A 27,780-nucleotide genomic window follows, 5' to 3' on the forward strand; every position below is an offset into this window, starting at 1 on the left:
TTTTATAGATGATGAAACTGAAGCTCTTCCAGTGATTCGTTAAAAAAAAATAAGACCCCAGGTCATGTTAGACAAGGAAAGTTTTGTGGTACAAGACTGTAGTCACCATCAGGGCCCTTATCTTTGTACCATACAGTCTTTCAAAAACCAGAAAAGTACTAGGTAGAATTTTTATCTCCAGAATTTAATAACTAGTCCAACTAAAGCAGGAGATGAGAGAACAGTGATTTTAAAAATTATTTCATGGCAGAAACAACTAATATTATCTTAATAATTACACAACTATTTGTTATTATGCAACTAAGATTTTAGCTTAAGGCTGGATGTTCCATATCAAATAATTGCAGAAACAGATTTAAATAAAGGCATTATCTAATTAGTATCTACAAATCATGTCAATGGAAGATTGTTGAGCAGATAGAAAAGCTTGATGAAAAACCATTTTACATGAACTTTAACAGAAGCCCCTGGCCAATTTCAGCCACAACTTAAGTGGGTACTACAGAAAGTTCTTTTTTCCAATCTGTAATTCTGAAAAAGTTGGAAATTTGTATTTCCTTTACAAGTTCATGGATACTCTCTAGCTGATGATACATGAAAACTGTGTATGTACCATAGCTAGTGAAGCTGTTCAAAACCCTATAGTACCATCTATGATGAATTATTCCCCCAAACCAAGTATACTAATTTTTTTTTAACAATACATAAAACAGGACTATGAACTGGAAAATATTTCAGGGGTCATCTAATCCTCTCATTTTACAGAGGAAAAAGGCCTAGAGAAAGAAAGTGAAGATTTAACGTTACACAGGTAGTAAAAGAGCAGAGTCAGGATTTAAATACAAGTCCTCAGACTTCAAATCCAGTGCTCTTCCACCACACCAAATGTGTCTATAAACATATACATATACATACACATACATACATACACACACACATACATACATATATGTAATATTTTACATCTGCTTCTCAGAGACTGTTCAAACCCTTTCCCGTGATATAGGAAACAAAGACAAGCAGTCCGCAAATGATCATAGTGAAGAGCCAATGCATTTATTAGCAAAAGTTGGTCCTTCAGGATTCTGATCCGCAGGAACTGGCTGTTCCCAGAGATGGCCCCCCTGGTTTAAGCTGAAAAGAAAAGGAAACTTTTGAGTGTGCCTCAATTAAAAACTGTGACAAATTTCATTATTTCTTATACATGCACTCAATTCCTTAACACACAATTTCAGATATTTTGAATGCAACAAAAGTAAATACTATAAGGTTTGCTCCCCCTCCCCCCCTTAAAAAGACCAGGAAGCCTTAAAAAGCAATGTGTTTATTTTGCTCTCAATCAGGGATCACTCTGGTGAGAAATGAAGAAGAAAAGAGTTGGAAAGTATCATGGAGGAAGGAGTTGGGCCAAGCTCTGATACTCTTGGGTGGGAATCTAAAAAGAGAGCATCTCTGAAAATAAGGATCACTTACTTTAATAAAACAGGATGACCAAGAAATTAACTAGCATTGAAAAATGCCTTATGCCTTTTTGTAAGAGATTGGCAGGGGATAAGTGGCTACAAATTAGTTTTTCATATATATATATTTACACACACACAGACTTCAACATTTTAAGAACTGGTGGTTTGCTGGTATAGATTCTCTGCACTAATATAGATCACAATTCCTTTATGGCTTAGAAAGGTATTTCTAGCCAAAAAAATTCATTCATCACATTGAAGACATAGCCTTAGAGAACTCAGCATCTCTTCAATGATACAATGAAAAGGACTTTAGTGGAAGATGAGGTTGTACATGTGCATACATATGAACTTTATTTTTCCTTTTATTTTTATTTTCCTTTAATTATAGGATATTTGGAAATTTTACTTTACCTCAAGGTTTCCTCTAGCCTTTCTGAGGATTTCATGAGTTAAAACCACTGGAAAGAGAAAAAAAAAATGGAAAATTAATTTCATACACTAGTGAAAAATACACTTAATTTCCCTTTCCTACCCCATGTGATAAGTATAGCTGGTTGAAAAGAAGCTTCTACACTTTGCCACCCTTTGTTTCATTTAAACCTCTCTCTGGGTCTCAGTTTGTTGACCTGTAAACTAAGAAGGTTAGACCAAGCAATCTCTACATTCCCTTTGGATTTTAAATATATGAGCCTGAGGTCTGAGGCAAGATTTGTTCTTCAATATGTGACTCTTTTTAGTATCCCATGATGCATCTTCAGAAATAGGCTCTGACCTATAAAAACTACTCCCCCTAAAAGCTACAAAATTAGAGCAACTGATGAAATGTCATGTTTTAAATGTAATTTAAGTTCTGGCAAACATCTCTCATTTGTACTTCTTCATATGGTTACCTTTCAGTGCTTAGCATAGTACCTGGCATATAGTAAGGGCTTAGTAGAATAAAATAAAATAATAATAAAAAGAAGTAGAGAGTCAGACTTGGGTTTTAATTTTAGTACTACCAGTCACTAGCTTTGGAACCTTTGTACCTTAGTCTTCATTTCCTTCTCTATAAAATGAGGGAGTCAGACTAAATAATTTCAAAGAGCTTTCCTATAATTTTGGAGTGTATGTAGATTATTAACTAGTTCCCAACAAATTATCTGGTCTTACAGGAATTCTGTTGGAAGAAAGGATATTAAATGATCTTTTTTCCCCCATCTCTGTCAAAACAAAATTAAATGACCAGAATGAATACAATTAACAGTTTCCTGTGCTTCACTGATCTTGCTACAAACCTCATCAAAAAGTTTTTAAGAAGAGATGCAGTTTAGAGGCAATTCCAAAAACTGCTGGGTAAGGCCTGGGAAAACTGTCCTTGCTTTGAATTCCTCCAATTGCTGAACATGGCCCAGAATATGGCTTAAATGTAACTATATGCTCTGCTAACAAAAGCCCAAAGTTGGAATGAACTCACCAAATTAAATTCCATCCCTTAAATGGCTTATTCAGTACAAGGGCAGAATGTCGAGCTTGATAAACAAATATGAGTGGCTGTTTCTTGCCCAACAGCACTTTTCATCAGATGATTTCAAAGCCAGTTTGAATTCTGTGTTGGGAGGAGGGCATGGACATTTTTTTTTTTCACTGAACAAGATAAGATTTTAATGCAAGTCATTTCTGATAAGCTTCCCACTCCTTTCCTCCATCCCCTCTACCAGAAAGCTTAAGAGGTTAAAATTAATTATTGCAAATCAAAAAATGTATGTCAGTAAAAATCGAAGGAAACCTTAATGAGGAAAAATGAGGGAAGAAAGAATTAAAACATCTAAATAACCTTTTAGGAGGAGGGAAAATGTGGATTAAAAAGTTTTACTCCTACTTTTTTATTTGGTTTATATTATTATATTGTTTTATAGTTTACAAAGAAAGTAATTCTTCATAAGAAACTTGTGAAGTCATTAGAGCTCAAGTAGTTACCCTTATTTCACAGATGAAGTTAAATGGAACAATGTGGCCTAGTTAACCAAGCAAGGCTTGGCAAACAGGAACTCCCATCTGCCCTGTCTTTTCTTCCTATATAACCTATGACAAGTTTCAACTTCTTTAAGCCTGTTTCCTCATCTGTAAAAAGAGTAATAGTACTTATCCTGCCTACTTCAAAGATTATTATGAAGAAACCCTTAAAATATTCCATAAACATCAAGTCTTATTAAATAACTTGTCCAAAATCACATAAATAAGCGGTAATGTCAGGACTTAAAATATAGCATTTTTTTCATAGCACAGTCACATTCCCAAAAGGTTTGGCTCAAGTTCCCTCAAAATCTACAGAATTAGAGCAATTGATAAAATAAGAGCAACTTAAGCTCTGACAACCATCTCTTATTTGTACTTCTTCATATGGTTACTTTTCAGGGCTTAGTTAGCATAGTGTCTGGCATATAGTAAGGGTTTAAAAAAATGCTTACTGATGTACTTTATACCAAGTGCTAGGGTATCTCAATTTTCCATTTCTAGATTAATTGATTCTTGATACACCTGAGGAATAACTCAACTAGAGTCATCAGAAGTCAGATCTAAACAATACAAAGGCACAGATCCTAATAGAACCAAATCTTGCTATTTATTATTTTTATGTCATAAGGTATTTATAGAATAAATCTGGAAATTAAAAAGCAAATTCACAGGGAAGCCTCAATTAGAATACATCATAATCAGTTTGTCTACTATTTGATATCTACTCATTCCGAGACCTTGAAAAATCACTTTCTCTCTGTGAACCTCAGTTTTCTCATCTGTCAAATCAGGGCATAGTGTGGCAAAATGCAGAGGACTCTGTACTTGGAGTCAAACACTGGCTATATGTACCTATATATGACCTTGAGCAAGTCACTCCATATTGCTTACTACTATATTTCTTTACCAGTAAAACACGAAAGTTTGACTAGAAAACATCTAAAGTTTCTTCTGGCTATTTTACATCTGATGAAGATATAATGGCTTGATTTGCACAGATTATCTGTATAAACTATCCATATTTTCATTAGAACTCTAGGTTCCCCTACATAGGAAACAATATGGCCTCAGGGAAAAAGCAGTAGAGTAGTAAACATGACTCCCATATTCTAATCTTTAATAGCTGTGCACCAGTAAATAAACCTGCCAGTCTCCACTGGTGTTGCTGAAATGAGATCAGAAAGGAGAGCAGAAGAAATGTAAAGTGGTGTGGTTGATGTGTTAGTCTAAGATGACTAGCTCAGATAGCTCCTAGGAAGTTCTGCTAGATGTTTATATTCACAAGGGTCACTGACAATGAGGGATTTAACACACTTCCCCTTTTCTAGTTCAAATCCTGCAAGTCTCATGAACTGTTCTTTGCATGCACCTTCCAAGAGGTAGCCAAGATGTAATCCTACTCAGCAATAAACTCAGCTCTCTGCTCTTCAGAAAAGACCCTAAAACTTTCAACTTTATCAGAATTCAGGCATGAGGCAGGATCTTAGTTCTACCCGAGAAAATGCTGAAATAATGGTGTAGGAGGAGGAACTGGGGTGGAGAGTGGGAACAAGCAAGGAGGGATGCCTCAGTCAGCAAACTCTAAGATAGAAGAAATGACACAGTTAATGCGAAGCAGCCTCAGGAGGCTATTATGCTGACAATATGAATGAATATAATAAAACACCTTTGACATGGCACCAAATCTTTGCAAATACCATGACATAGAAAATATGATAATTAAAAGAACTTAATTTCAACAAAAGCAGGAGTCAAAAACAACATGGTCCAAAGTACATAAATAGACACAGTATACAAGTAAAAAAGACTAGAAGTTATATGAGTGTAAAATTTTACATACACTGATCAAAGATGACTTTTTCCTGGTGTTTCCTCAACTGTAAATGTCTAGCTGTACTATATAGTTTCTTCTCTTGTTCAGAAATTTTCTTGCGCAGTCGGATGATTTCAGCTTTCATTTCAGCAATCTAGAGAGGAAATAAAGATAAACTGATGCTGACCTCTTTTTTAAGGTCTAATGATCTGTTAACATCAGCATGGAGCAAGATATTTGAGGGGGAGTATCAACGACAATAGCAATTATTCTTTTTTGACCCTCCTCCTAACCTGAGTTCTTTGTCTTGCATGATTTTCACATTAAGCTCTGAACATCCTTACTAAAGAAGTAATTTTAAATAAAGTAACCAAGTTACTAGGTAGTAGAGTGGTTCAAGATGAAAAAAAATCACAAGATATTTATCCTAGCCACAATAGATGCTATTACATGAAACAGGTCACAGACTATGATATGATTAAGCAAGACTGAATCACATATGATTAAGCAACATGCTTCCAGTTGTAATAGATTTTTAAAGTTGGTAGGGGGAGGGAAGCAAGGACAGGTTCTAGGAAAGTAAGGGAGAAATTAGGGAAGAATTGGGAAGGAGCTAGAAAGGGGCCAAGGAGGAGCTTGGTCTAAAACCAATTTACATATGCAGCACGAGACAAGGCAAACATTAAGATAGGAAGAAGTTGAGTCGCTTTTTAGATATGCAAACAAGACAGTATTAACTCGGTGTGTGACAATGGAAACAGGATGTATGGATTAAAGTTCCTGTTCCTTATCACCTAGAAAATCACTTCTGTGATCTTCCCAAGACTGAAAACAGCATGAAGAAGTGATTATTATGGCTACTTTTTCAAATGGTATTCATTTATGAATGGACATTTAAAATCAATATTGCAATATGGGAGCTATTCATCGGGAACCCAGTTTTTCTTTTTAAAAGCAGATACCTATTTGACATTCAATGTCTGAAATACAGGATTGTATTCTGAATTGGATTTTAGGCAGCCCTCCACTATCTTAAGGATGATTGTGTTACAGGAAAATAGATTTAGAAGCACCAAAAAAAAAAAAAAAAAAATCTAATTAGTTATATTCAGCTGTAGCATTATCTTATCTACCCCTACCCCCAAAATTTCAAGTTTCCTGAGAAAACTAATAAATCTGGGACTGCTTTATGCTACACAGTGGGCTATAAGAATAATTATGTGCAAACAGCACTGGAAGCAGAAGACTTTCAGTTTTGTTCCTGGCTTCATTATTATTATTATTTTTTTTTCCCTAAGGCTGGGGTTAAGTGACTTGCCCAGGGTCACACAGCTAGGAAGTGTTAAGTGTCTGAGACCACATTTGAACTCGAGTCCTCCTGAATTCAGGGCTGGTGCTCTATCCACTGTGCCACCTAGCTGCCCCCTCCTGGCTTCACTATTAACTAAATGTATGGCCCTAGGCAAATCCCTCAGGCTTCAGAATACTCCTGTATTGAAAATGGGCACTGGACTTGATGGCCAGACTCAGAGTTCTTCACACTTTTAGTTAGTGTTCCCTCCCTCCTAACAAAACTGTTGGATGTCAGTTTAATTTTAAGTATAGGGTCAATAGATGCCAAAGATCCTATATTATGAAGCACAAAATAGTTTTTTAGTTGTAGTTTCCCATTTGGGGAAGGGAGATGGGGAAATCATATTGGAATGGAAAATGACATATACAAAGAATGGTTAAAGACAAGTGAGCTTCGAGATTCATAGTGATATCTTCACTAGGTATAGAAAAATATCCACGGTAAGGAAACTGTACTCCAAGAAGTGAAAGTTTAATGGCTGAGATTGCAGACTGTGAGACCTTTAGGGAGAATTTTTAAAAGGAGGCATCTAACTGGAAGGGTTTAAATGAATTTGTCCATTGAAGTAGGGGCCTGTTTCCTGTAGTTTCTTCCAATCCTAGAAGACTTGGATCTTATTTATAAAAAGATAGAAACAGGGGGGTTTTTTTGTTTTGTTTTGTTTTTTTAAGAAATTAAATATATATTCTTTTTGTTGTTGTTGCTGCTGCTGCTGCTGAGATAGTTGGGATTAAGCTGCCCCTAAATATATATTCTTTAAGAAAACAGTAAATAAATTATTAAAGGTAGGAGGATTTAAAGAATTATTTTTTTCTTTGTAATCAGTCTAAAGACTGGAATTTTATGAAGTTTTAAAAAACTCAATTTAGAAATAAGCTAATGTCTAAAAGTTTCAAAGAAATATTATAGGTTAATCCCTCAGTGGCTCACTATCACACTAAGTGCCTTGCAGAGCTGTGCAAGGATAGAGGCAAGAAGTTTACCATAAGGTGAAACTGAGATCCATTCCCACCCACTAAAAATATAGGCAACTTTGCTTCAGTTGATGGACACAATTTTCATTGTGTGAGGAGATAGTATCACTTAAGCTAATCACTTAAGCTACCCTGAATCAAAAAAATTCTTATTTTCTCTAAAGGGATTCCAAAGCTATTAATGAAATTTCAAGACCATAGCAGAAATAGCTAACAGCTCAAATACAACTCTCATGTTGAAACAGTATGTTCTTCACTATAGTTTTTTTTTTGTTTGTTTGTTTGGTTTTTTGCTACACTTTAGATATATAGGGATAGCCAAAGATTTTACTACTAATATAGCAAAATTCTTTTCTTTCAAATATTTGCAAGATCCTAAAACTTGGAAAAACAGAAGTAAAATTTTCAAAGCAACAAAATTGATAGCTATTTACTTCTCTCTCAGGGTAGTGCTTCCCCTCTTCAAGGAGCTTCCTTTGCAGGTGTGGGGACAATTGGAGATGGAGAACCTTTTTCTGCCAAGTGCCATTTGGATACTTATAATATTCACAGGCCATACAAATTATCAACTTACAGAACTCAAGCAGTGAGAGGTTGCTGTACCTAGCTTTCAGCTCATTATCACTTGCAGTTGATTTCCTTAGCAAATGATTTTTTGGGCACAGGCTTAAAAAGGCCTGCAGGTTGGACATTCCCTACTCCTGGGTTAAGTGGAAGGAGTGATGTCCAACATGATACATTTTCTATTAAAGAAATAGGTCCTCTTGCCCAATAAAGCCAGCACCATATTTTCAGCATATTCTAAACAAAACTTAGCAGAACAGAAATGAAAACTTAAAGAAAAAATGCAAATAAGCATCAACAGTGTTAGAGAAGTCAGGATGCAAAAGGAAGAGAAACTAGAAGCAGAACTCTAATATGTTAAGAATAGGCTAAAGCCCCAGAATTATATCAACCAAGTGTGTATTTGTCAAAGTATAGCAAAAGAGCTTCCTTAAAATTTGAAAAAGATAAAATTTTAAATAAATAAAAGGAGGTCCCACTTCACAGAACAAGTAGTAAATAACTCATTACAGAAAAATATGATAGAAATTGATTATGTAAACAGATTAGAATTTCAATAAATTCATAGATGACAGATTTAATGGAAAAATTACTCAATTAAACATGTATTTTCTGAGTACCTAATGTGTGTACAACTAAGATGACTGAGATAAAGTCTATGCTTATAGGGGGGACAGAGGGTAGACAGGAAAAAATAACCATAGACAGCAAATGCTACTTAAATGTGTAACATAAGCCTTTCTTGATTAACAGAAGACTCATCTGATAGCTATGTGAGAATACCATCAACACTGCTACTTACATTGTGTGGATGGTACATAGGACAAAATGCCACAAAAGTTCTTTAATCACCAACATGTGCCTGCTACTACCTCTAAGATAGGTATTCCATAAGATAGTCGATAGAAGAATGAGCTACAAGGGTTCATCAGAAGAGATCACCTTGGCAGGGGAATGGAAATAGAGGGGTCCTCTAGGAAATTTGTTTAAAGGAGCTAGTTGAAGGCAATTGTGCCTGAAGAAGATGACTATGGAAAATCTTAAGTGACCAAGCAAGGAAGATTACCTTGGGAGGACAATTCTTCAGAGAGACATTCTAAAGAATTATTATGTTCTTCTATGGCGTGGGACCCCCTGTTAACCAATGAGGAATCCATAGACAAAGATGGCTGGCAAGTGAGTAGTTAAGAGAATGTATGAAATACTAGGGATGCTCTGTCATTCTCACCTATTTGAATTTTAGCCATCCTTTAAGATTTGGATTAGTGCTTCTTCCCTGAAACCATATAGGCACAGTTATTGTACTTTTTGTTCCTATAATTTAAAATATACTGCCCTATAACAGTTATTTGCATACATGCTTCATAGCCCCTTAACAAAAGAGAATATGTCCTTATCTTTTTAGAACCTCCTTAAAAGCCTAATATTAATGGTGCTTAGTAAAGAGTTGAATAAATGAATAAGGGACTATTTGCCTTATCTGTTATTCACCAAGAAAGTCAGAAACTTGACCAGAACTCAGTTCCTGCCTAAGCATTTCATAGATAACCAACTTGTATTCTTTGTCATTACATTAAATTGCATACCTGATTAGAGTGAACAGGACAGTGGCCATTTATGGGAAGGGAAACTCTCCAAAGAAGCTTCAATAAACGAGCTGCCTCTTCTAATATCTGCTGTGCTGTGTTAACACTGTCAGAAAAACCATTCAGAGGCGCCTGATCTGGAACCTATATTGTAGGATTAGAAACATGTTATATTTTGGCCTGAAAAGATTATGAAAATGTAAGCTTTAATTAGTGATATAAATCCTTGTGCTGTAATATTCGTGTTTAATATGATGAAGAAGAGGATAGAGCCAGGAGAAGCTCCCTAATTTATGGATTTTAAAGGCTACTGAATTATACATTATAGAAGAATTTGGGGGGATTTAAACCAAATCAATAATTGTGATTAATAACTGGTTGCATTTACTGTATTTACTAAGACATGAAGAAAATGCGTGGCAAGACTTGCCTTCTTCATTTGCATTTCATGGCAGGCAATTTGAAAGTCAAATGGTGCTAGACATCAATTTAAGCAATGTAGAGGTATCCTCCTTTAGCAGACCCTTTTAAACTGTTTTATTTAATGCTAGAATAACTATCAGAAACCCATAAAATATATTTCCCTTTGATGACAAAACAGGAAAAAAAAATGGCCTCAATGTGTATAGGCCCAAGAGACAGCAAAAGACACACAGAGAAGCACTCCTGTACCAGAAGTCTTGTTGACCAGATGTCTTCTGCCAGGTAAAAATAAGTGGTTTCAAGTCCTGCCTTTTCAATGTATGAAGTGACTCATTTATCTCTCTAAGCCTGTTTTTCATCTTTTAAAATGGGAAAGCAGCAAAGTATAGAAGAAAATGCAATGGATTTAGAAAATGAATTCAAATCCTGACTTCATCTTATCTGTAAAGTGAAAAATTTGGAACACATTATTGCTAATGCCTTTTTAAAAATATAAATCCTATGAACCTATCTGTACAAATTTGTACAAATGCATAGGAAAGTGTTTCAAAAATTAAGAGTGCCATGAATGCTTATAATAAAAAGACAAATAAGAGAGTGCAACTTCTCATAAAAGGATTTTGATGACCAAGTCACTGAATGGACTTGTATTCTCAGAGAACAGGCAGGCAAAAAAATTTATACAAAAAAATTGTGTGTGTGTGTGTGTGTGTGTGTGTGTGTGTGTGTGTGTGTGTATATATATATATATATATATATATATATATATATATATATATATATATATATATATATATATATATATATATATATATATATATATATAAAAACTGCTGAAGCATGATATTATAACCTGAGGGAACAGACTCTATTTATATCAAGTAGGCAAAATAGTATTAGCTCCAAGGCCTAAGAGAACCTATATTATGAACAACTAAACTCATTTGCTAATATCAACCACAAACACAAAGCTAGAAGTAGTATTGCACTAAGAGAGATTAAGTCTAACATCTCCAGTTAACACAGTAAAGACTTAAGGGGTTTTGTTTTTAATCAATCTGCAAAGCTGGTTTATACTGGAGCTATCTTTCAGAAACACAAGTTATACAGTATACGTCTGGGGTATGTACTTTTCCCTGGGAAGCAAACAAAACTAACTCCATTTTACAGGGAAAGAAAGAGGACCAGAAGAGGTTAAGATTTTAAGGCCACAGAGCAGTATTTGTACTGATTTGGAGAGAAAAAAGGAGAGAAATCATCTGATGCAATGAGGTTCTATTCAACAGACACAATGGCTTAAAAAGAAAATCATATGAATACTGTCAAAAAGGATTACTATAATTTTATACAGATTTCAAAAAGAAGTCCCCACATATCTAGCATCAAAAGTTGTTTCCTCCCCCAATAAAAAAATCTATGAACTCTTAGGTATTTCATATGCAATGTATAAATATTCTAAATCTAACCAAATGAATGGGTTTTATTTTTGTTTTTCCCTCCAGCACATCTAATTTTTTTTTTTTTTTTTTTACCTTTAATCCACTTTCCTGGTTCTTGGGGCCAGAAATGAGTTGAAGACGAGCTTCCATTTCTGAAAGTAGCTTCTGGCCTTCACAAATTTGCTTACGTAAAGCATTATAATCCTCAATCAACCCCAGAATGTGACGTCCACTCTTGTTGGCCCACATTCGATGGCCAGGAACTAGGCGGGGAGTACATGGTATACTGTGCGCAGAGCTGCTGCTACAGCAAGAAGAACTGTCCATATCCCCTCCAGACACTTCTGGCTTTTCTGAAGTAACAAAATGCATATTCTATTATCTTGCTTTCAGAAAGGGGCACATTTTTCCCACTGATGTTACCAACCATTTTTAGCTCCTAGAGCAAAGACAAAATTCTGAATATTCTTAGATTTAGAGTGTTGCTTCCCACCAGAACATGAAAAAAGTCCAGTGCTTTTCAACTCCTACCTATATCAGGCTCTTCTCTAATAGGCTCTACTGGAACCTAACTATATGAAGCTTTTCTTGATTTTCCAACTAGAATTGCTATCACTCTCTTTCTGAATCCCTACAACATTGATTATTCTGCCTTGTATTTATAATTATTTATGTTGTTTAACTATTTTTCAGTCATGCTGACTCTTCATGACCCCATTTGGAGCTTTCTTTGGCAGAGATATTGGAGTGCTTTGCTATTTTCTTCTCCAGCTCCAGCTTTTACAATTGAGGAAACTGAGGGAAACAGGGTTAAATAACTTGCCCAGTGTTATACAACTATTAAGTGTCTGGGGCCTTATTTGAACTCAGGAAGATGAATCTTCCTGTTTCCAGGGCAGGTACTCTATCCACTTACCAAGGAATTACTTGGCTATCCTGAATTATTTTTGTACAAATCCTATTTTCCCTACTAGCTGTTAACTCCTTTAGGAAAGGAAGTGAGAATTATTCATTTGTGTATATTCCCTAAAATAGGCCTTAACATAAGTGCTCAACAAATCTCTGAATCGGGAAAGTACCTGATTGTGGTAGCTGTGCCAAACTCTGATCTGACAGCTCACATTGTTCCTTATCTTCTGTAGAGGGCTCATTATCAACTGTGAAGCCCAAAATAAAAAGAAAAACAAATTAATTCAAAACTAACATTATAATCCCAACAACCCATATGTAAGATTTAAGTATAACTACTTAATCTAATATTTAAATCTAATAATTTATATTGAGCTTTAGAGTTTACAATGCAATTTTATAAACAAGCACTAAAGTACTTACTACCTCTGTGACAATGTGCTAAGCATTAGGATTACAAAGGAAAGGGAAATCTGTCCTTATCTGCAAAAAGCTCATAGTCTAAACAAGGCAACCAGATAATTATAATATACAAAATATATGTGGAGTAGATAAGAAGTAATCTCAAATGGAAGGCACTAGCAGATAAGGCAACTGGGAAAGACCTAAAGCAGGAAGGATTTGAGTTGTTTTGAAGCATCCCAGGGAAACTATGAGGTACAGGAAAGGAAGGAGAATATTCTAGAAATAGAAGACTATCACAAAAAAAAAAGCATGAATACCAGGGATGGAGTATCCTGTGTCAGGAATAGCAAGTACATTCTTTGCTGGATCTAATATATGGTGCTATATTAAGAGTAAGATTAGAAAATTAGGAAGGTAGCAGCCAAATAAGGGATTTTATATTTGATCCTAGATAATAGGAAGCCACTGGAATTTACTGAATATCCTACAGTACATGGTCAAAATTTTATTTTAGGAAAATTGCATTGGCAAACATTGGAGAGACTGTGGAAAAACAAGCACATCAGCATACTGTTGAAATTCCTATGAATTAGTCCAGCCATTATGGAAAATAATTTGGAACCATGCCACAAAAGTTACTAAACTGTGCCTAACCCTTTGGTCCAAAAATACCATTACCAGGTCTATACCATCAAGAGGTAAAAAACTAGATACATACAAAAATAAGAAGTCAGGTCATTTGTACAGTAAAGAATAGGAAATTAAGGGAGTGTTCACCACCTAGGAAACAGGTGAATAAATCATGGCATGTGAATGTAATGAATACTATTGTGCCATAAGAAATGATAAATGGGATGCTTTTAGAGAAATCTAGAAAAAATTGTATGACCTAATGTAAAGTGAAGTGAGCAGAATCAGAAAAACAACATTCAATAGCAACTCTGGAAAGATAAAAAAAACTTTTTTAAATCTTAAGAATTCTGATTGACATAATAATAAAGCATGATTCCAAAAGACTTATAGTGAAATATGCTAATGATTTTCTGAAAAAGATGTGATGGAATCAAGGTGCAAAATGAAATATATATATTTTTAGATGTGATCAATGTAGGGACTTGTTTTACTTGACTACATATATTTGTTATAAGGGTTTTGTTTTTCATCTTTTTTTAATGGGGAGAGAATGTTAAAAAAAAAAAAAAAAGAAAGAAAGAAAACTGCTTTTTGTTATTTGGGAAAAAATCATTTTAAAACAGTCATTTTGGCAGCTAGGTATGGAATATAGAGTGAAGAAACTGGAAGTGGGGTGATCAATTAGAAGACTATTGCAATAGTCCAAGCAAGAAGTAATGGGGGGGGGGCAGCTAGGTGGCGCAGTGGATAGAGCACCAGCCCTGAATTCAGGAGGACCAGAGTTCAACTCTGGTCTCAGATACTTAACACTTCCTAGCTGTGTGACCCTGGGCAAGTCACTTAACCCCAGCCTCAGGGAAAAAAAAAAAAAAAAGAAGTAATTGGGGGTCACCATTACAGTGATGACTGTGTGATTGGAAATATATATATACACACAGATGATTTTGTGAAGAAAAAAATGAGATTGGTAACACTGAATATGTGGGTTCAATATGAATAGAAAGCCCAAGGCTTGTGAGGATGGTAGTACACTGATAATAAAAAAAAAAAAAAAAAAAAAAAGTTTGAAAGAGGGAAAAGATTTGGAATAAAAATAATGATTTCTGTTTTGGACATGTTTCATTTCAGAAGCTTATAAAAAAACCAATTCCAGATGTTCAAAAGGTATTTACTGATATGGGACTGGAGATCAGAAGAGAGATTAGCTAGATATTTAGAAGAGATTCCTCTGCAAGGTAACTAAACCATAGAAATTGATAATGTAGGACTAGATAATGTTATACTGTAAGATTGTATAAGGGATATAAAGAAGAGAATCCCAGAAAGAGCTTTAGGGCATACTCACAATTAATAGGCATGACCTGGAAGAAGATTCAGCAAATGAGACTGAGAAGAGACAGACAGGTAGGAAGAAACCAAGAGAGTGAAAATATCTAAAAAGAAGACTCTATCTCAAAGGAGATGATGATTCACAGTGTCAAATGCTATAGAGATATCAAGGAAAAGGAGGACAATTGAGAAGAGGCTATAGCATCTAGATGATCTTCATAACAATAGGAAATAGGGATCACTGTTCCCATTCCCATTTTAAAGATGGAAATGCAGAGATTATACAAGGTTAGATAGCCACTAAGTGGCAGAATTTGGATGTGTAATCCAAATATTCTGACTTCTAGAATGGTATCACCAATCCTTTTCATTCCACCCCAGGAGTGGAAGGAATGATTTGATTAGAAAACAGAAAAATGAGCTGACCAGCCTTATTAAGATATCAGAATTACATGGTGCTAGCCTATTAAAGAAGTCAATTCACTTTTTTGGAAAACATATGGCAGCTGTTGAGAACATTGAGCAGTCAGTGGCCTTTAAATTTGACTTTTAAAAAGTAGCATACTTAAATATGGATCTCAAAAATGCCTCAAAAAGAAGAAATAATGCTGCCTAACAAACACTATTATTCTAAACTACAGTGACCCAAATTTTACTATCAAGTTTTGATAAGAGAATATCTTAGTCATATTAGTTTTAAAGATATTCTTTTTTTTCCCCCCTGAGGCAATTGGGGTTAAGTAACTTGCCCAGGTTCACACAGCTAGAAAGCATTAAGTGTCTGAGGCTAAATTTGAACTCAGGTCCTCCTGACTTCAGGGCTGGTGTTCTTTATAAAGAGTACTCTAAGAAAAAAAGATATTCTTAATAAATTTTTCACTAGTAAAGCCTAAATCTAGACCTTAGCAAAACTGGGAAGTAGGGGATATTTTTCCCACAATCATTTTCATCCAAACTCCTCTCATTTTTACAGATGAGGGCACTGAGAACAGGAAGTAACATGTTTCATGCAGGAAAGAAGCAATTTTTTAGCAATATCTCTGATTCCAAAAACTGTGAACTTACTCTTGAAAAGAGAGTGAGATGAGAAAAGAAGGCATTGTAGGACGAGATGAATAAGGCCTATAGACACAATCTAATAGAACAGCCCCACTTTCACAAAGTTTCTTGATTCCACAAAAAGCTATTGGGCGACAGCGTAATACAATGGAAAGAGTTCTAGATTTGGAGTCAGAAGAACTGGATTCAAATCCCACTTCAGACACTTACTAGTTGTGTGACCCTGGGCAAGTCATTTAACCTCTGAGCCTCAGTTTCTTCATCTGTAAAATGAAGATTTGCAATTGATGGTCTCTGAAGTTCCTTCTAACTCTAAATCTATGATCCCCTGAAGACTGGAAAGCAAACTGACAGAAAATAGGTTTATAGATTTCCTTCCAGTTATAACATTCTATTCCATATTCTAAATTTCCTTCCATCTTTAACATTCTATACCCCAACCCTTCCATTCTTAATATTCCCTGAAGAAAGCTGTAGTCATATAACAGGACAACTGACATAATATAACCTTGAAAGACAATTCCTTGGATTTCATGTGAAATCTACGAAGCTCTATGCTGGATACTACAGGCCCAATATATGTGTGAACAGTTTATTAGATTTTTCTCCAACAGTAGTGGCTCCACCATCACTGTCTGACAGTGATGCAAATAAAGATAAAATATGCCTCAAGGATATAAGGCTAGAAATGGATTACATAGTGTGTTCTCTGATTGTTCTTGAGAAATACAGTGGCAACTGTAGCAAATGCTACCCTTGATATACAGATGTTTGAGTAAATAGCCTTTGGCCAAACCAAATTTATGGAAGCTTAACCTAGTTTCTATCATATGCAAAATCTCTAGTATTTTGCAACTAACAGTTGGAAACTCTGAAACCCACTACTGCCAGCTTTCATAAGGGAGGCATTCAAATAGAGAGAGCAAAAAGCATGAAAACCACCTCCCAAAGGGCAAAACCGAGAGCTTGTGAAAATCAAGCCTGGTACAGAGAAATTTGGAGCCTTTGGCCAAAGCACAGTTCACTAAGAAATCCCAGTGTGAGAGAGGTGAAGGGACTTCCCCCTATTTGTACAATTCTTTTTTCAAATCATTCTTTACTCTATATATGATGTGGTAAGAAAAGCAGCTGCCTGGTAATCAGAGGAGGGTTCTAATAGAATAGTCGATTAGTCTTTCTGGGCCACTGTCTCTTAATTTGTAAAATGAAGGGTAATAACATAAAGTGGTTATGAAGCTCAAAGAGCTAACAGAGGCAAAGGACTTTTAAAAACGTAAAGTGCTGAATAAGAGAAGGAAATTATTAAAAGTTTCTTTATTTTTTGTTTTCTTTCTGTTTGCTTTCAATTTCACTAGAAAACAATAGTTTTCCAATATGAAGAAATGGAGACAAAGAATTGAAATAACTTGATTAAAATCATAGCGAGACAAGATTGGGACTATACTCCAAACTTCCTGGCTCCTGATCCAGTATGCTTTTCTTTATGGTCTATTATCTATCTTAAAGAGTCATACAATGTTACAGTAAAAGAGATCTTAGAAAACAGAATACTGGAACTTTAAAAAAAAAAAAAAAAAAAAAAAAAAAGGAAAAAACTTAGAATGTAAAAGGTTAGAATGCAGAATATTACAACCAAAGGAATCTTAAGACAAAATCTAATAAAACTCTTAAAGAAACTAAGAATCAGAGACATAAAGGGGATTTCCTGAAGTCAAACAGCTAGTTTAGTGTAGACAGGACTAGACCTAAGACCAGTACAGTACCTCCCTATACCATGCTTCCTGCAATAGAAACCAACAAACATCCATAACTTTCATAGAGGAAGGAAAGGGAGGAAGACCAGGAAGATGTAAGAATCTTTCAAGCATTTATAGGTATACAAGTACTACTGTGTGGCAATTCTGAAAGAACTAGGGTTAAAAAAAAAAAAAAAAAAAAAAAAAAAGTGGCCTACCATTATTTCCTGGACAAAGCTGCCATTCTTTTTGGGGAAGGCTGGGAGTGGTCAAAGGAGACACTGCAGCCATAGTGTCCATTCCCTTTGAAAGCTGCTCCTCTAACTTGTTCCTCAGGGCATTATTTGTCTCGATGCTTCTTTCCAGTTGAATCCTCAAATTCTGTATCTCTGTCAGGAGTTCATGCAAGTCCAGAAGATGGTTCTGCTCTTTTCTGCATTCCTCTGACATATCTTGTCTAGGTTCTGTGGCATTTTGTGAGAAAAGACTTATCTTTTCTAATTAAAAGGTCAGTTTTCCCAGGAACAGGAATAGTTAAGGATATAACCACTTGTATATTCTCTTTTCCACCAACCAGTTAGAGCTAAAATAATGGCTTGACTTAAAACCAAAAATATTGGCAGACATAATTGCTGCTATAGCAAACACTTAATAAGAGCTGAAAATTAATTTTCACTTCTGGCTATAAAAGCTAGCAAACTGCCCACCAAAAATCTGAAATTAATGTCTAGTTGTAATAAAATCTATTTAGACTGGAATTAGTGTATCAAAAGGGCCATTTTTTAGGACACCATATATCACAAAAGCCACAACACAGAGGGAAAGGAAAGAAACTATGAAAGAAAATAATTATATGATTCTTTGCAAAAACAACTTTCAGCTAGAAGTTATCTAGCAAATTCACTTTTTTAAAAAGTTCACCTCAAAATATAAACTCAGGAAATAAAGGCTTAAAGAGTGATCTCAAAAATTTAAAATCTTTTAGGGGAAAGAGAACAGTGTACCCTGAGACAATACCCTAACACAAGCAAAACCGTAAGAAATGAAATACTGAACTTTGTGAGGCCAATGAAAATTAACTATAATTTAAAACATTCTTATGCTACCTAAAAGCAACAGTTAAATATCAGCACTAGCTCAGTGTTTTACTATAGCATCTCATGCCAAAGGAAACTAATGCCTAGCTTCTCCTATGAGGGCTCTCTGCATGGCTCCAGTCCGACCCAATTTAATTTAAAATCAGATGAGCTCATGGCTCCAAATACCTATCTGTCTTCTGTTTGCTTCTTCCAGCTTTTCATATACCTTGAGTTCAACTCGGAGTGATTGCAATAATTTGGCATTCTCTGCATACTGCCGTTGTTGAACCTTCATTTCTGCCTGAATCCTAAAAAGTACAATGCAGGTTAAATTAAAAGATGGTTAACTTTGATTTATTTTAACACAAGGATAAAACCATGCAAATTACCATTTCATGAAACCACCTTAGATATGTCTATAATTATCCCTGAATTATATGAGAAGTGTAACATATACAGAACTAAGGAAAGGGTCTGATCTCTATGGATGACACTCAACTTAAAAACATTTAGACAAAGCTGGCTTATTTACTCCTCAACTTTCCACAATGGAAGTTTAAGTGGAGATGAGATCAATACCTGTTTAATTCATGATGGCTGCTATAAATCGCATGAGTCAGATGCCTGTTGTCTTTTTCTTTCTCACTGACTTGTTTCTGCAACCTTTCATTTTCTTGCTTGACACATTCATAATCCCTCTGAAGGTGTTCAATGATCACAGTCTTCCTGGAGAGGGATTCTCGTAATTTTTCATTTTCCTTTTGTTTATCTGCAAACACAAGCACTATCATTTATAATGGGGACCATTTGTTTTTAAAGCTAATTACCCAAATACAACACTTCAGTTTAAGTACTCCAAAAATAAAAATAGAAAGAAATTTAATCTGGTTTTTAGGATTTTAGTATTCTAATTATCTTCTGCATTTTGGCTAGATAAATCTGTCAGCATCAAATCTACAGATTCTACTTTCCTGGAATAAATTGGTCTTTTTAATTTTCTATTAAATAATAGGCCATGCAAATTTCATTTTCTTGTCTTCATAAGCAAATGATAAGTAGAAATTTGGAAAGCATGCCCTACATATTAAAAGTAGTCAGCTATATTATATGATAAAAGCAAGAAATTCATGAAGATCAGAAAGCTTACTTCATACAATTCTAGAGGACTTGTTACATTGACAACTGCTGGCTTCCTTTTTCTTCAGAGACCATGAGGACAGTTATCAATAAATTATCTTTTTTCTGTGATCTATATCACTTAGTCTCAATTTCCTCCTCTGTAAAATGGGAATAAAAAATTCTTGCCCTTCCTACCTTAAGGATGTACTAAAAGTATTTCATAAATTGTAATCAATTACAGACATGAAATATATTATCATTTTAAAGGATACCATCCTGGCAAGAGGGTTCACTTCTTAAAAATGTCAGTCAGTGAAAGAGAAAGTGAGGAACACAAATTTTTCCTTGGATCAGTATCCCAGGTCTTAGGCCTAATTACTTCAGAGGTGAGAATTAGATAAACAGAGGTCTTGGATCAACAAAAACTCGATCATCATGTCAGAGGACCCTGAGAGGTAATGCAATCTATTTCTAAAACAGAAAAACAGAACAAGGAAGGAGCTAAACAGCAGCAGGTCTTCCAGCTGTAAAGGGGGCAGAAACAAGTCATCGAGAAGAAATACAAAGGACATCTGACTCACACAAATTTATAGCAGCCATCATGAATTAAACAAGTTATTGATCTCATCTACATTTAAAATTTCCTTGTGGAAAGCTGAGAAGTAAATAACTTTATATCTTTTGAATGTTAAGAATCACAGCTAAAGAGTCTTATTGTTCTACAGAGCCCAGAGAAGCCAAAAAGTCAGACCTTTATGATGTGATTTCTTCGTTTTATTTGGATGTAATAGTTATCAGCCAAGCCCTTTCTTGATTACTCCTTTGCAGTGTAAAGAAAAGTCTATGGCAAGCATTCAGTGCAAACTTCTTTCTTACAAAAACTGTTAGTAATTTGATATTTGGGGAAGAAAAGGAAAGAAATGATAATTTAATCATTTCTCCAGAGTAATTAAATTGGAATTAGTTTCTTAAGAGGACTGAAGACCTAGTTGATCAATAAGAAGGAAAGAGAGCTAGGCATTAAGGTAGGAAAGAAAACAGAAATGGGTTAACAAAGAGATGTATGGATCAGATTAGATTAAATATGTATTAGAGCTATCAGAATGGAATTTGCAAAGTTAAAAACCAGGAACTTGAAAACACAGGAGAACTCAGACTGTAAGGGCTACTTACACTGCTTGGGCAGGGCACTAATGACCTCAGTATCCAGAAGGAAACAAAACAAAAAAAAAAAAAAAAAAAGCTGAAGGCAGGAGAAATAGAGAATCTCAGAATTGAGAAAACATTTCAGGAGGCCCAGCCAGCCCAACCTATACCTAATCAAGATTCCCTTTTTCTAGATACTCACTGTGAGAAAGAAAGGAGGAGGGAGGGGCGGGTGGTGTGTGTGTGTGTGTGTGTGCTGTGTGTGTGTGTCGTGAACGTGAACATATGCATACCCACATTTGAAAACTGAAAGACTCCTTAAAAACTACCAAGGTCCAATTTCCTCATTTACAGAAGATGAAAAAGAAGCCCATAAAGGCCATCATGCATGCGACTCTAGGACTCCTGACTCAGTGTCCTGGCTTTTACTACTAACCAAAAGAATTCTCACTTACTATTTTATGGATAGGTTGAATCCTAATTACTCATTACAAATACAGAAAAGTCACTCAATTGAGCTGAAAAAAACAATGCTTTCATTTAAAAAGAGATAGGTAAGCAAAGAACTATTCCCTAATTCACCTGAATTAGGGTCTCTCATAGATTTATGAATCTTAAAAAAATCATCTAATTACACAAAGAACATGACAAAAGATTATCTAAAAACCTCAAATTTAGGGGAAAATCCACCACTTTCTGATATACCTCGTTTTATTTTTGAAGAACTTTTAATTATTATAAAGTCCTTTCTTTAGGTTTAGCAAATCTGCTTGTAAATCTGACCAGGGCAGAAGATAGCACAACAGCATTTCTGTCACTCTGCTAAAGTAACCTAAGATCACAAATTCTAGACTACCATGATACATTTAATTCACATTAAGCTTACAGTACCCATCAAGATCAAGGGAAATAAAAGGGAAAGAAATACCAAATGAGGAAGATTTTTATCATTTACATGTTTCAACAGAAGCATAGTTTTGATTCAGCCAAACTTGCAGTTCAAAAGGGCAAGTCAATTCCACATTAGCAAAGCTTTTAGATACCAGTAGTACCTTGCTATATCTTTCTTATGTTCAAATACCAATGGATTACTTTTTTTTTCTATGTTTATAAAATTATATGGTTCAACATATAATAGAAACATCAGTACCCTAGACTGCCAATTACTTTTTTAGGAAAATTGTCTACTTTTTACCTCGTGAACCTTTTGCAAGCATCACATTGAGGGCTTGATTTTGTTTCCTCAGGAAATGAATTTCTGAAGTAAGGGAATTATGTTGCTCTGAGCCATGGATAAAAATGTTTGCAGAACCTATAAAAATATATATAAAATCATAATTTATAAGTCATCCCTAGGTCCATAAAGATTAAACATTCTAAACAAGAATATTTTTAACAATTCAAGGGGAGAAAAAAATATTGTTCTGAAATATAGTTCATCTTCTGTATTTTCTGAATGGTATACATAATCCCTACAGTTCAAAGATGACTTCAAGAAAGCTTCAACTAGAAGGCTGATGGGAATCCTAAAGTTCCTCCACAGTCTTCCCTAGTAATGCAATGAAAGTGGTTATAGATTTATGTATAGATATCTTACAGAACTAAGAGGTAATCAATACTATAAGCAACCAATCCTACAGGACAAACTGTGATTAGGACTGCTCTAGCACTTAAAAATTACTATGTTGTAACCATTCCTTAGATAATACTTACTAAAACCCAGCCAGGCTTGCTCATTCAAAATGAACTACATTCTGGCTGTACCACCTTCAGCAATGATTGACAGGCAGATACTAAGTGGGCCTTGACAGTCAAGGCTGCCTCTCCATGCTGGAAAAATATTCTGTTAAGCAGCTGCAGCACACTGTACCTACTCCTAAGCTTATCCTAGGTACCACTCTCAAGTCTCCTCACATGTGTCAGTTACTCTCCTGAAAAGGAATAGGGTGGCTGTCAAATGGAAAATGTTACATTGAATAAATATATGATAATATTGTTGATTCTGATGATCTTCATAAGACTTTGGCAATACCCTTGACCATTAAGAACTAAGATAGTACAATAACTAGAGAATTTGGCAATTAAGTTGAGTTCTGTTTGGGATACCACGCCAGAGATTCTTAAAATAAGAATTTTTTTTTTCATCTGCAAATTATTCATTGGGATACACTCATTTCCCCCAATCTCTGGCCTCTGCCCCCATTTCTACTGAAAATTAATCTACTGAAATCTAAGATATAGTACACCATATTAGACCTCTATTTTCTGCTTTTTCTTTCATGCCATGACTGGCATGGAACACTTAATATATTATGTCCTTTTCAGTATATATGTGACATTATCTATTTCACTGCCACAGTGATCCATTCACGCCTTTATCTCCTCATTGGTCCTGGCCACTCCAGAATCCACCTGAGGCCCTGGGAAGCATGAAGATTTGCCATCACTAGAGGCGCCTTCTTCACTTGTCTTCACTAAGCTGTCCAGATCCCATCATGTCCACACAGTTTGGATGAGAGAGAAATCACAAATTTTATTCTTTATAGTAATTAAGATCTATTCATCTGCCCTATCAATGTCTCTTAAAGTCTTCTTGATCTTACCATCTGCCCTGCCTCTAATCAATACAAAGCCCTAGTGTTGTCATCTGACCTAATGACTTAACTTGAGGATTCATGAGCTTTATTATCTGCCCCTGTACTATTGCTATTATCTTAGCAATTCCAGGCCTTTCCTTTCGTCCAACAGCTGAGTTTTATGCATTGTTTCTCCCCATTAGAGAGTCAAGAACTCTTTGAGAGCAGGAACAATCCCAATTCAATTCTGTTTATACCCCAAAAATCTAGTGCAATGTTTGGCACATATAAAGTGCCTAATAAATTCTTCATTATTCATGCCCAAGTCCTGCCTTCAAAGTCCTAGAAAAGCTCTGCCCTACAATAATGCCTTTACTAATGACCCCACCTTTCAATGATCTCTCCCTCTTCCCAATTCAATTTGATATTTATTAAGCACCTTCTAAAGACAAAGCATTATAACAGATGCAACTCTTATAGAACTTACTGCTTAAAATTCCCTTCAATGTTGATTGAGACCCTACTGTGTGTAAGGTCTTGTTCTATGTAGACTCTTGGGAAGATGATAATGACCATAATCTTTCACATTATTATGTTGCTTGACAGTTTTCAAGGTTTATCACTGCCTGCAAAAATCCTATGAGGTAAGTAATCTAAGACTATTATCCTTTTATGGATTGGGAATTCCATGGGAATACAGGGAGCAAAATGACTCACTCAAAGATACATGGTAAGCCACTATCTTTGGCAATTGGTACATGGCAGATGCTGGAAAACAACATAATCTCAAATAATTTATGGTCTAGTTAAGGAATGCATGGAGCAGAAACATAAATACCTACAAAATAAGGGTTTTATATATATATCTTGTTCATTTTCACCTTGTAACCATTCTATTTATAAAAATCCAGTCACTCCAACAACAGTTGTCCTTACATAGCCTCTTTCTCAACCTTTAATTTTCTTAACCATAAAATGAGGATATTAAGTACTAATAAATAGTACTTCATATGTTTATAAAGTGCTTTTCACATATTATATTATTAGAAAATGGTTTTATTATTTACCTCATAGGACTATTATCAGACTCAAATGAGTCATATATATATAAAAGGACTTTGTAAGTCATAAAGTACTATCTAAATATCATCTAATGTTATTATTACATGCTACTGTTATTTCCCACATTGCTTAGAACTATGCTAGACATACAGGTATATTCCACAAAGATTACACTGAGTCTATATATTAAAGACTTAAAGGAGGAATGTTAAAGGAGTCAACTAGTTCACAGAATCAAAGGATATCATCATTGGAAGAGACAATTATCTGGTCAACCTATATTGGCAAGAGAATCTCTTTTACAACATCCCTGAGGAGTCATTCAGTCTATTGGAAAACCAAAAGAGAGGAATACCTGCTAACTTCTCAAGGAAGCCCAACAGGCCATCCCACTTTGAGGCAGAGTTCATAAATATGAGTCAGACTTTCCAAATTCTCCCTTGGTAAGTAGCAGCAATTCTAAATAGTATTATTATTAGTCAACATTAGAGATATATATGACTTTGCCAAACCTACACTTGTTAAGTTCTCACTGGATGGGGACGTATTTGTATCTTTGTCTCTCCAGAAATTCTTTTCTTCAATTGATTAGTCATGTCTAACTCTTTGTGACCCCATGGATTATACTTTCCATGGAGTTTTCTTGGCAAAGAAAATGGAGTGGTTTTCCATTTCCTTCTCCAGTATATTAAAATAAATAGAGAGTAAGTGATTTGCCCAGGGTCACACAGCTCGTGCATGTCTGAAGGCAGATCTGAACTCAGATCTTCCTGATTCCTGGCCGAGCATCCTCTCCACTGATTCACTCAGCTGTCTCCTAAGCAAATGGGACTAAGCCCAGAATTATAAAGCTACTAAGTGTCTAAGGTCATATCTGAACTCAGGTCTTTTTGACTTCAGGTTCAGCATTCAATCTACTGAACCATGTGGCTGTGCCCTCCCTCTTTCCCCCCCGCCCCCAGCAATTTTAGCAGGACCTTCTATATCAAGATCAATATTAAATAAATTCCTTTTGTCAATCTTTTGGATATAGTGAATTATTCTTAAAAATATATGTCAGCTTTATTTTAAGTTTGTGGCTCCTTAGGCCAGGAATAATAACAACAAGAAGATTTTCACTACTAGATTTTAAAGAACTACATGGAATTTGATGAATCTTATTCAGGTTATTATTGAAAATTAATATAAATTAGCATACACATATTTATTTCCTATATGTGTTATGACTAATAGTACAAATCAATCAACCACTCAAAAGAGAAACTGCAGAATACCTAAGAAGAAAGCATTATAAAAATTGCATCTTGCACAACATTCCCTGCTATTAAAACCTACCTAGTTAAAGAAAGACCGACCATCTCTTCAAAGAAAATACTGAAAAACATCTTGTTAGGAGTATAATTTTGCTTGTATGGAATACCTATCACCATTTGGCAGATCAGTCAAAATTGCCCCTTATTTGAAGACTCTGAAGCCACTGAGTAGTGCTGAGATTTTTTAATCCATGATCTACATTGACAGATATCTAAAAATATTTAACTTGTATTTTAAATAAAATTTATCTGTAATGTTCTGTTGTCTCTAAATTGCGATTGTTCTCTGGGGGGCAGATTTTCTTAGGGAGCTTCTGAGGAGGCAGCCTTAGTTTTAGTTCCAGTACCAGTAATCCCCAAAATGCAGCCAGGAGTTAAAGTCCAGATCCTATATTGTGTCCTTCAAAGTCTTGAATCTTTTCCTGTCAGAATGTCTCCAGCCAGGTTCAGTTTCTAGCTCCCTCTGAATCCAAAGCCTCCAGCCAGCACAAAGGTAGATGTGGGAATGAAGCAGACTGCCTCCGAGAGTGTGGGATTGTGGGCTTCTCAGAATTCAATCCTAGATGTGAATCTCCTGGAAGTCCATGAGCAGGCTTTTCCTTTAGACTTGTGAATCTGCTGGACTTGTGAATCCACAGAATCCACGCTCTGAATCTCCTCGAATTTCCCTGAAGTTCTCCCCTTCACTCCCTCCCCCACTCAATGTTGACTCCTTATATCCTCCCAGAGAATGGCTTGTGGGTACTCCATGGGCTTGTGGGAACTCCTTACAGAACCAATGAGCAAACTCCTTTAAAGGTATAAACTCCCTCAAAGGTTTGAACTCCTTTAAAGGTATGAACCAAGATTACATTATCTCAAGTTCTGACCCATAACATCTGTGAGAATCCTAATATTCATCGATCTTACTAGATTCAAATATAGACTTTTAAGCTAAGTATGACTGAAGAGCTTACTTGTCTGCCAATTTCTCAAGCCAAAACTGAATAAGGAAATTCAGAAAATAAAGTCAGACTCCTGAAGCTAAAACAGTCATCAGAGATTATTTAATCAAACCATATCATTTTACAGGTGAGGATATGGAGACCCAAAGAGGAGACACCTTTAGAATATTTTCCTAAAGAGTCATCTGAAGAAAAGCATTACCAAGTGAGACTGTTCTCCTTTACCTTGTTCAAGTTCACCCCCTTGATGTTCAAGCTGTTTCCGCAGCCTGTCGTTTGTTTTAATGGATTCTTCTAAACGTTGTCTCAAAGTTCGAATTTCTTGCAGATGTTCCATTAATAAGTCTAAAGGAAGGAAGGACATTTTTTATTTAAAGACTGAAGCCCCCAACAAATTGAATAATTTAGGACTATGCAGTAAGTGCTAACTTGAAAATCTAAACATTATCCTACAACTTAAAGATAGTCAGCAACTGGCATTTACTCTGGTCTTTTGTGCAGATCCCATAGTTGGCATATTTCAATTGACATGTTTCTTTAATGGTACCCTAGTGCAATCCACCAGGAAGCCATTTAACACCATATGGAAAAATTATATTAGCTACATTTTTAATGCAAATGTTAATGTAGCCTTTTATTCTTCTAACATATCAAATATTAATTCAAAGTCTTCCTAATGATGAAGGAAATAAATCACCTTCAAGATGGCCTGTGTTGCATCATAGTTGATTACAGGGCTTTCCTAATGAAACCAAATACTTGCAGACCAAAAAAAAAAAAGAAAGTGAACTTTGTTGTCTGTAGGTAGATTTCTGGATTCACTTTTTAAAATACACTCAAACTAAGTATCCAA

The 27,780-nt window shown here is 35.3% G+C and overlaps 1 protein-coding gene across 6 annotated transcripts in view; it reads right to left on the reverse strand.

Annotated features, from left to right (window-relative positions):
* Nucleotides 1-1,034: 1,034 nt before the first annotated feature.
* The window catches only part of CDK5RAP2 (CDK5 regulatory subunit associated protein 2), a 157,373-nt gene continuing 130,627 nt past the window's right edge, over nucleotides 1,035-27,780 (reverse strand). For 5 of the 6 annotated variants that reach the window (XM_074292913.1, XM_074292912.1, XM_074292915.1 and 2 more), the window contains 11 exons: nucleotides 27,153-27,272; nucleotides 22,228-22,344; nucleotides 19,347-19,536; nucleotides 18,954-19,075; nucleotides 17,907-18,152; nucleotides 12,697-12,774; nucleotides 11,711-11,970; nucleotides 9,756-9,899; nucleotides 5,305-5,431; nucleotides 1,878-1,924; nucleotides 1,035-1,134 (listed from right to left, as the gene is read on the reverse strand). In XM_074292913.1, the coding sequence (XP_074149014.1) occupies nucleotides 1,078-1,134; nucleotides 1,878-1,924; nucleotides 5,305-5,431; nucleotides 9,756-9,899; nucleotides 11,711-11,970; nucleotides 12,697-12,774; nucleotides 17,907-18,152; nucleotides 18,954-19,075; nucleotides 19,347-19,536; nucleotides 22,228-22,344; nucleotides 27,153-27,272 (1,508 nt within the window). In that variant the 3' untranslated portion in view covers nucleotides 1,035-1,077. Of the gene's footprint in view, nucleotides 1,135-1,877; nucleotides 1,925-5,304; nucleotides 5,432-9,755; nucleotides 9,900-11,710; nucleotides 11,971-12,696; nucleotides 12,775-16,195; nucleotides 16,300-17,906; nucleotides 18,153-18,953; nucleotides 19,076-19,346; nucleotides 19,537-22,227; nucleotides 22,345-27,152; nucleotides 27,273-27,780 lie in introns of those variants that run through there. The other variant, XM_074292917.1, reaches the window with a different exon arrangement.

Source organism: Sminthopsis crassicaudata, chromosome 2, assembly GCF_048593235.1.
Source record: "Sminthopsis crassicaudata isolate SCR6 chromosome 2, ASM4859323v1, whole genome shotgun sequence".
Classification (NCBI taxonomy): Eukaryota; Metazoa; Chordata; class Mammalia; order Dasyuromorphia; family Dasyuridae; genus Sminthopsis; species Sminthopsis crassicaudata.